The sequence below is a fragment of the Tripterygium wilfordii genome, chromosome 4 (assembly GCF_013401445.1).
Source record: "Tripterygium wilfordii isolate XIE 37 chromosome 4, ASM1340144v1, whole genome shotgun sequence".
Lineage (NCBI taxonomy): Eukaryota > Viridiplantae > Streptophyta > Magnoliopsida > Celastrales > Celastraceae > Tripterygium > Tripterygium wilfordii.
Genome location: NC_052235.1, coordinates 2,469,655 through 2,480,448, shown reverse-complemented (window position 1 = coordinate 2,480,448; position 10,794 = coordinate 2,469,655). Strand labels below are relative to the sequence as shown.

At 36.4% G+C, this 10,794-nt stretch overlaps 2 protein-coding genes across 2 annotated transcripts; both read right to left on the bottom strand.

The window, feature by feature from the left end:
* Positions 1–2,900: 2,900 nt before the first annotated feature.
* On the bottom strand, positions 2,901–3,965 carry LOC119997634 (ethylene-responsive transcription factor ERF017-like). The gene has a single exon (XM_038844775.1). It carries the CDS (start codon positions 3,839–3,841, stop codon positions 3,206–3,208), a length of 636 nt encoding a protein of 211 aa, XP_038700703.1. The 5' UTR covers positions 3,842–3,965; the 3' UTR covers positions 2,901–3,205.
* A 3,162-nt stretch (positions 3,966–7,127) lies between these two features.
* On the bottom strand, positions 7,128–8,090 carry LOC119996470 (ethylene-responsive transcription factor ERF017-like). The gene has a single exon (XM_038843113.1). The coding sequence runs from the start codon at positions 8,029–8,031 to the stop codon at positions 7,402–7,404; it is 630 nt and encodes a 209-aa protein (XP_038699041.1). The 5' UTR covers positions 8,032–8,090; the 3' UTR covers positions 7,128–7,401.
* Positions 8,091–10,794: the final 2,704 nt, after the last annotated feature.

The following is a 10,794-nucleotide window of genomic DNA, read 5'->3' as shown; positions in this document are numbered from 1 at the left end:
GGCTTCCTCCGACATATCCAGTGAACGAGTTTTTGTTGAAGGGAGATCTGGGAAGAAGATGATGAAATGAAGTTTTTTGTTTTTTTTTTCTTCGTTAATTTCATAGCTAGAAATAATTTGATTTAATTTTTTTTGTATTTCCCACGCAACAAGTTTTATGTAATGATCGTCCGAGTTTGAATGCTACATCAGCATTTTTGTCCAAGGCAATATTGGAAAACTGACTCGAAATAGGAAGGATGGGTAAAACAATAGTTTAAGAATAAAAAGAAGAAAAATAATAATAATTTAAGGACGTAATAAAGAAAAATATTTCACTTTATTTCGTTAACAATGACGTGGGTCCAAGGGTGGATTTAGGGGATTACATTAGGTTGTAGTCCCCATATGTTTGGTAATTATGTATATAAATATACACATATATATACATACATGCATGCATACATACATATACATATAGATATATACTTATATAATTATACATAAATAAATAAAAATACAGTTATATACAATTATATATAGGTTCATACCTAAATATACACTTAGCCGTCAAAACAAAAACACATTTCTTACCTACTCTTTTTCATTGATGTAAGTGTGTAACCGTATTGCTTCGTAAGTTTGTCTCAAGACTCTCAACTAACAATAAGCTTAAATGTCTAATCAATCAATTTCAGTAATATGTTATGTCAATTAAATAGATGTAATGTAAATAGTTTAAAAAATATTCCGAGGGCGTTGCCCTCGGACACCCGCCAACTTTTAGCAATCTCCCCTAACATGAATTTCTGGCTCCGCCCTTAGTGGGTCCACACTACTAGTCTTGTGCCACACCTCATCCCAAGATGAGTTTGGATGTATACGAATAAAAAAAAATGTTGGATAAGAATTTGTTAAAATATAGATCGAGGAGTTTATAAACAAGAAAAATGTCACTATGCATTCCTGGATTGATAAAAAAAAAAAACAACAAAAAATAATTCCAAGGTGAATCATTTCACACATGGGAAATTGTGCAGATTCGTATGATGCTTCCATGCCGAATTGGATGCTAATAAAAATCATTTCACACATTAAAAAATGCACCGAATGGGCTGGACAAAACAAAAACTACCTACATTGCTCGGTTGGAAATTAAACTGCAGTTATTCGACTCTTGTTACAATATGATGAGACAGAAGTATTCTTTGGAATTTACTAAAAATAAATAAGAAAAGTATTCCATGTCGAATTGGGTGCTATAAAAATCAATTAATACGTGGAGAAATGCACTTATTCGGCTAATCTGCTTGCTGTATGATGCTTTGCTTATTCATCCAACTGCAACCAGAAAATTGTCATTATGTATTCTTGGAATTCACTAAAAACAAACAAGAAAAAAGTATTCCTTGCAGAATTGGGTGCTATAAAAATCATTTCCATCTTACGGAAAATTGCACCGATTGATCACCCGGGAGATTCTTTCTTGTCAAGAAATGAGGAGAAAATCTGCATACTGTATGATGCTTGTTCATGTAATTGCAATCATTCTTGTATTCTTTGAATTTGATGCAGATGCCATAAACCCAAAGGGCGAGTATAGGATGATGAAAATGGGCTTTCAATGGCCCCCATCAATTTGTAATACCGACGACGATAAAATTATATGTGATGAGCCGTGGATTGGGCGTTTCACTGTTCATGGTGTGTGGCCAAGTTATAGCGAATCAAAGTGGGTGCCACCCTTCGAGAAATCTCACTGTCATACCATCACACCGTTGGATCCTAAACTCATAACGGTTAGTGTATCTCTCTCACATTTCTTATGAATTTTAGTGTGAATTAACATAGAGAATTGATTTCATTTGTATATGTTGGTATTGACAGATAGAATTGTTGAATCCAATATTACAAGAAATGACTGAAAATTGGCCAAATATTAAAAATACCTCTGAAAATGAATGGTTTTGGCGATATGAATGGCAGATGCATGGGAGGTGTTATAAATTTCCTTCAGAACCTATATTATTTTTCCGGACTGGCTTGGATTTTATAAAGCAGCACAATCTCCTCAAAATACTAAGTGATGGTAATTAACCACATAACTTTACACTATATATTATTTCTGTAAAAATAATCTTTCACAATAATATTATGCCTTTGATTGGGCTCGGCATCGGGGTGGGCCGGCCCAGAAATATGAGGCCCGGGCCACGGCCCTATTTTGATGATAAGAATGAATCTTGGGGCTTTGCAATTCCGAGAGACTCTAGAGAATTCTAGAATTTCCTCATCCGATTTAGATTACCCATTATAAATATATTTTCTTCTAAAAAAAATTATTATGTAATATTTAGGGATCACCGACTTAATATTATACTTTTTTTTTCATTTATGAAACAGGGAAAATTCTTCCCAACAATGAACGTTACAAAGGATCTCAAATTGCAAATGCATTTGCTAAGGGTTTGAGCGTAAATGTGAGCATTAGGTGCAACACAAATTCTAATGAAAGGGTCCAATTAAAGGAGGTTATGATATGCTTCGATAAGCAGGATAGGAAAATACATTGCACAAAACATTTTGCTGGCTGTTCGGAGAACGACATGATAGAGTTTCCTTCAGCTACAAAGGTTAAATAAATAGTACACGACTGACTGGACTAAACAAACTTTCTTATATATATATATATATATGTATGTATGTATGTATGTATGTATTTACTCAATCTGATATAATATAATGTCAAATTCAACCTTTTTGTATAATATTATAATATAGTGTATAGTGTATGGGTTATTGATTCTCCCACGTATCTCTTAATGGACTGGGCCCCGCGTCGACCCATCTTCCTGGATAAGGAAGATATGAGGGCCCAAGGCAATTGTTCTTTTGCGGGCGTTTTGGTACATTGCATCACGTGTCAAACTTCCACGTCCACATGTTATATTGGCATTACGAAAAATTACATCAGCATTTTCTATTACACTCGGACAGTAAAGAATGGGGAAAAAAAAAATAGCCGCACGTGTTATTTTATTCTCTACAATTGAACCACAACCAACTGCTCCAATAGTAGCAGAAAAAATCAAACAAATAATACGATGGATGGGCCGTATCAAAAAAACTTGGCGTTCCACACCTACAATAAATTGTCCATATCCATGAATTCAAGTAGCTCCGAAGCTTAAAATTGTCCGGATTTCTGACCCCTTTTTGACTCCATTTAGAAGTTCCAGAGAAATGAATCTTGAACTAAATATTGTTCCAGATTCTCGTCTTCATAATCAAGTGAGGGCATTATTGGTGCAAGAAAATTGTCGCTAAAATCATCCAGACCGGGAAAAAACCCGTAATCCGTCTCGTAATTACCTGAACCCAAATTGGTAAATAGATCCGGTAAGGACAAGTCTAAATTTATTTCATGATCCAATTGGACCGTCCCATCCGAAATTGAAGGAGAAGGGGAATCTTCCATTTGTGATATGGATACGGATATGGACCTATCCATTGAGCGACCCGAGTGGCTTCTCGGTTGCTCCGGCTCCGCATTTGCGAACCTGGCTGCCGCCAATTGAATCTCGGGTGAACTCATCGACCTCCCACCTTCTATATCCGGTGGGTTATCGGGGAAATTGAACTTGGCCGAGCGGCCACGTAAGCAAAAGAGTGCCGCATCGAAGGCACGCGCCGCCTTCTCCGCAGAATCATAAGATCCCAACCAAATCCTTTCCCTGCTGTTGGGTAGCCTGATTTCGGAGACCCATTTCCCCCACTTTCGCTTCCTGACTCCCTTGAACTTAATAACATTGCTTCTCTGATCACCTTGCCTTTGATCAGTGCTTGCGTTGTGTTTCACCATGTAAGGCGCCGTTTTCAGGTAATTTTTTGATATTGATTGATTAGATTGAAAATGAATGATTTTTCTTTTAAAGCAGCGTTCGGCTGCTAGAGAGATTTCGGAGGAAGTTTGTGTATTTGTTGAGAATCAAGTGGGGTGTGGAGAGTATATATAAGGGCAGGGTTGTGTGCTCAAAGAGAGTGAAGAGTTTATGGCTGGGAAGAGTCAACACGGAGATGCGCGTTGGAAGGAAAAATAGGAATGTACACGTGGAGTGGTGGAAGCCCAGGTAAGTTGGATTACGCGGGTTTGGACTTGAGAAAATGGTATCGGAGACCACGTGCGTGTTGTAATTCTCCTCGTGGTTCAATTTCATGGGAATTAAAATTATTATATATATTTTGGAATCTTTTGTAGACAGCCAAGACCAACGTCACTAGTTGTGTTTTGCCGATGTTTTTTAATGTCTTCAAATAATTGTTAAATATGGGACCACGCATGTCCACCTAAATCTAATTCCCAATCATAGATTTTGCTTTTATACAATATTATCAATCGCTCCGTGATACTTCTACATGCGTTCTTATCCTCTCCACACGAATTTTATTTCAAAAAAATATATTATTTATCTCACTCGATAGTAACTTAGATACTTACTTTCCTAAAATAAAGAAGTTTTCAGTTTGAATGAGGGAGGCGAGATATATTCCTGAAATAAATCTATACCGGAATGTAGAAATAGCGGATAGTTACTAGATGCAAAACCACCCATGCAAATTTTGATCTATATTTGCAGTTTTGCTTTATCAAAAGCCTCCACCTTAGACTTTATCAATTTTATTACCAAATTTATTATTATTTTTTTTAAAAAAAATAATTATTAACTCTCTTCTTATCGTTATACGCTTTGATTAATCTGACTTGGAACAGGAGTCAAAGTACAACTATATGTATATATAAGGAATAAAAGGACACAGACAGCAAAAATAGACTCGATCTGCATATGTTGACATGATAAGTAGAGTTGAGAGATAAAAATAAGGTATGAGAGTTTGGAAGGTCCATGGTTGCTTCCAATTACCACAACCACCCCAGCAAAGCTGTCATAAACTCATTACTCATGCATGTTTGGTGCCTCATTTAATTTGTTATAAAATAAAAAAAAAAAAACATATTATCAGTCGCCATGCCAGATCACATATTGACATATAGACTATTCTACGCGGATGATGTCTGGTTAAGGGTCTTTTCTGACTGATGAACACACGCACTCACTCACGTCACTTGTAAACACTCCCTCAACTGTCAACTACGTACCAAGCACCAACCAGGGCTTTGAAAACCGGACCGGCCGGTTGAACCGGTTCACCGGTGATTTGTCCGGACCAATAAATTTGACAAAACCAGTCGGTTGAAATCGGTTTACCATTTAAACAATGAATTGAAGGATTTTTTGGTTCAAGGATCGGTCCGATTTTCAAAACCTTGACGCCAAAGACTGGATGGATGTTTCCACATCATTTAACTGATATTACATTTATCATAATAATTTTTTGTATTTCATTTAGGGTATTGAATCTATTGATAACGGATATCTTAAAGGCACTTGTTAATGATCAAAATATATCGTGTGTGATGAACATTCTCTCATATAATTTTTATAACATAAAATACAAATCTTTTTCAAAATTCAATTCATCTTTTTCATATTTATCGAGTACCCAAAGAACACGCGTTATCGTGTGTGTGTGTGTGTGTGAGAGGGGGACATGATATGATAGTCTAGGGGAGGGGGTTCCAAATAGGGGGGTTTATTTATCTAAACCCAAATTTGAACCCTCAATCTAATTATGGGTACGTTTGGTGGACAATTTTAACAGTAACATATATTATAACATATATTGTAGACAATATATGCTATTAAAAAATGATAACATATATGGTTCCTGAAATACTGATAGGTGTTTGGTTGTATTTTTGTTGGTAGTATAAATGATGATAAAATTATTGTGTAAATTACCTATAGGGGTATTTATGCATTGAAGTTGAAACAACTAAAATAAATTGTGAAATAGATAACAAACCATTTATTTAATAAATACATTAATTTATTTAATTTAATAAAAAAATAAATAAAACCATTTATTAACAAATAATTCTATTACTCAATCGTGCTTCCTTCCTTCTTGAGCTTCAATTTCTCGTCTCAAGAGTTGAGCTCCATCTGGTCTTCCACCTTCGATTACGACTAATGAGTTTATAACAATATGTTCGTCTCAAGACTCTCAACTAACAATAAACCTAAATGCCTAATTAACCAATTTCAGTAACATGTTCTATCAATTAAATAAGTGTAATGTAAATAGTCTAAAAAACAAACAAGAACAATTGCAAGAAAAAGTATTCCTTGCAGAATTGGGTGCTATAAAAATCATTTCCATCTTACGGAAAATTGCACTGATTGATCACCCGGGAGACTCTTTCTTGTTAAGAAATGAGGAGAAAATCTGCATACTGTATGATGCTTGTTCATGTAATTGCAATCATTCTTGTATTCTTTGAATTTGATGTAGATGCCATAAACCCAACGGGCGAGTATAGGATGGTGAAAATGGGCTTTCAATGGCCCCCATCAATTTGTAATACCGACGAAGTTAAAATTATACGTGATGAGCCGTGGATTGGGCGTTGCACTTTTCATGGTGTGTGGCCAAGTTATAGTACTGTTCGGGTTGGGGGAGAACCGGTACATGTTTTACCGGTCATTAGTACAGTACAAATTCTGAGCGGTTAGATCTCTTAAAACAGATCTGATGGTCACAATTATTTTGCTCAAACCCTACCTTCCATTCCCTGCTGCTTCAATTCAATCGACGCCGAAGATTTGCTTCTCTCGCTTCTGTTCATGCAATCAAGATGTGAAGCACAAAACATTTTGCTGGCTGTTCGGAGAAAGACATGATAAGAGTTTCCTTCAGCTACAAAGGTTAAATAAATAGTACAGGACTGACTGGACTAAACAAACTTTCTTATTAATATATATATATATATATATGTATTTACTTAATCTGATATAATATAATGTCAATTTCAAGCTTTTTGTATAATAATATTATAATATAGTGTATGGGTTATTGATTCTCCCGCTTACATCTTAATGGGCTGGGCCCCGCGTTGACCCATCGGCCTCGATAAGGAAGATATGAGGGCCCAAGGCAATTGTTCTTTTGCGGGCGTTTTGGTACCTTGCATCACGTGTCAAACTTCCACGTCCACATGTTAAATTGGCATTACGAAAAATTACGTCAGCATTTTCTATTACACTCGGACAGTAAAGAATGGGGAAAAAAATACCCGCACGTGTCATTTTATTCTCTACAATTGAATATTTGAATTGATCCACAATCAACTGCTCCAATAGTAGCACAAAAAATCAAACAAATAATGCGATGGATGGGCCGTACCAAAAAAAATTGGCTCCATCCACAGTTCCACACCTACAATAAATTGTCCATATCCATGAAGTCAGGTGCCTCCGAAGCTTAAAATTGTCCGGATTTCTGACCCGTTTTTGACTCCATTTAGAAGTTCCAGAGAAATGAATCTTGAACTAAATATTGTTCCAGATTCTCGTCTTCATAATCAAGTGAAGGCATTATTGGTGTAAGAAAATTGTCGCTAAAATCATCCAGACCCGGAAAAAACCCGTAATCCGTCTCGTAATTACCCGAACCCAAATTGGTAAATAGATCCGGCAAGGACAAGTCCAAATTTATTTCATGATCCAATTGGACCGTCCCATCTGAAACTGAAGGAGAAGGGGAATCTTCCATTTGCGATACGGATACGAACCTATCCATCGAGTGACCCGAGTGGCTTCTCGGTTGCTCCGGCTCCACATTTGCAAACCTGGCCGCCGCCAATTGAATCTCTGGCGAACTCATCGACCTCCCACCTGCTATATCCGGTGGATTATGGGGGAAATTGAACTTGGCCGAGCGGCCACGTAAGCAAAAGAGTGCCGCATCGAAGGCACGCGCCGCCTTCTCTGCCGAATCATAAGATCCCAACCAAATCCTTTCCCTGCTGTTGGGTAGCCTGATTTCGGAGACCCATTTCCCCCAATTTCGCTTCCTGACTCCCTTGAACTTAATAACGTTGCTTCTCTGATCATCTTGCCTTTGATCTGTAGTCGTGTTGTGTTTGACCATTTGAAAGCAGCGTTCGGCTGCTAGAGAGATTTCGGAGGAAGTTTGTGTATTTGTTGAGAATCAAGTGGGGTGTGGAGAGTATATATAAGGGCAGGGTTGTGTGCTCAAAGAGAGTGAAGAGTTTATGGCTGGGAAGAGTCAACACGGAGATGCGCGTTGGAAGGAAAAATAGGAATGTACACGTGGAGTGGTGGAAGCCCAGGTAAGTTGGATTACGCGGGTTTGGACTTGAGAAAACGGTCTCGGAGACCACGTGCGTGTTGTAATTCTCCTCGTGGTTCAATCAATTTCATGGGAATTAAAATTATTATATATATTTTGGAATCTTTTGTAGACAGCAAAGCTGTCATAAAGTCGTTACTCATGCATGTTTGGTGCTTCATTTAATTTGTTATAAAAAATAAAACATATTATCAGTCGCCATGCCAGATCACATATTGACATATAAGAATATAGACTAATGATGTCTGGTTAAGTGTCTTTTCTGACTGATGAACACACGCACTCACTTACGTCACTTGTAAACACCCCCTCAACTGTCAACTACGTACCAAGCACCAATCTGGGTTTTGAAACCGGACTGGCCGGTCAAACCGGTTCACCTGTGATTTATTCGGTCTGATAAATTTGACAGAACCGGTCGGTCGAATCCGGTTTATCATTTAAACCGTGAATTGAAGGATTTTCCGGTTCAAGGATCGATCCGATTTTCAAAACCTTGACACCAAATACTGAATGTTTCCACAACATTTAACTAATATTACACTATATAATAGTTCTTTGTATTTCATTTAGGGTATTGAATCTATTGATAACGAGTATCTTAAAGGCACTTGATAATGATCAAAATATGTCATGTGTAATGAGCATTCTCTCATATAATTTTTATAACATAAAATACAAATCTTTTTCAAAATTCAATTTATCTTTTTCATATTTATCTAGTACCCAAAGAATACTTGTTATCATTTTTCCTCCATTAAAGGATATGACTCATATAACCCTTAACTTGGCGGTACAAATATTGATTTTCGATTGATCAAATCTAGAAATAGATCAACTGTAATTTAGTCAAATCTTAAAATGTCTAAACGAATGACAGTACAAGGTTACGGAAGTACTCTTGTAATATTGAACATATATATTGTTTGGAGGCCCTAGATGAAGACTTAGTTACAGTCAAATACCAAGATGAGTTAGATACAACCACCAAAGTCATCAATGAAGCCAATCATGTACAATCAAGAGGAATTAAAAGCAAATGGAGCAAATCCTAAAGGACTTGTCTCCAGCAACCATGGTCAATGATGACTCGAATCATAAACATTGATTGTGACATCTCCTATTATTAATTAATTATTAGTTTAGTATTTGATTCCTATAGTAATGGCCTTACGTTAAGGCTACGGTTTACGTAGTATTCAATGACTTTCCTAGTTAGAAGTCAGTAGGACTTAGGAGACTTTGGCTATAAAAGCCAATATGTTTTATGTTTTCAAAATCAATCAATCAATCAAAACACAAACTGAGATTTCAATCTCAAACCGAGAGTTTTCTCTCAACCCAACATTGTTCTTAATTCTCTTAAGATCAAAGTTTTCATCATTGGCTCATACTTTCTCTTGGTCAAACTAAAGAGCGTAGGCCCCCAAACAGTATTATTGGGCCAGGACCTGTCGACCCAATACCTCTTTACTTTGGATCGTCAATGACGGCTCTGCCTCTAAGCCCAAGCCCATAATTAATGTTTACCAGGATTTATTGGTCGGGCTTATCCTTTGTTTCTAAGCCCGATATTATGCCTACATCCAGTGTATTCCATTTTCCAGATTCCTCTATTATTTTCTCTGTTTTTTTTTCAAAACAAATATTGACCCTATTTGGTGAGCACGGTCTGCTTAACCGTACCACTAGAGCGGGACCGCCTCCCCAAAAGATCCATATAAGCTCGGCGGTATCGCCCAACAAAAACAAACTTTCAATGGGAGTTTGTTTCAAAGCATGTAGTTTTTGAGCTTGGGTTTTTTAATCTTTTAATCTTTTTTGGGCTTGGTCCCATATATTTAAGTAATTAAAAAAATAAAAGTATTACTTAATGTAATTAAAGTTTTTACATTAGTTATTTTATATTTATATATAAATAATATATATACAAATATTATAACACATATTATTTTATTCATTTTAGTATATTAATATTATACATATTGTTCACAAAATTAATTAATTTAAAATTAAAATTATAAATTGCTTGTTTGTAATTTTTAGTAAATTAAATTTATCTAAAAAATATTTAAAATTAAAAAAATACAAACAAAATATATTTTGACACAACTTAACCGCTAACAACAGTGCACTGTTGTTAACACCGCTTTACCAAACACCTCACAACTTATTTCATAGCTTTAAATTCAATTTTGTTTTCCACAACCTAATAACTAGCGTTAAAAATAAACACAACCATTCTACCAAACACACATTGTCTTGTCTTTGTGCTACGACTCGCGATCCAAGTGTGTTTGTCGCCCACTCTCTGGTTAAAGGCGCGTGTAGTAGTGTTACTTAATATCCGAGAGTATCCATTTTTGCTCACCCGCTATTTAATTGGGCAAGGCGACAACGGGGAGAATTTGATCATGAATTTCAAGCCATCAGGTCAGCTGGCCCGACCCGCTTTTTAACGGGTGAATTTCTGAATTGGTATACGTTTAGGAGTAAGAAGCGCGTGGAGACGAGTCCACAGTCCACTTCTTTTCAAGCTAA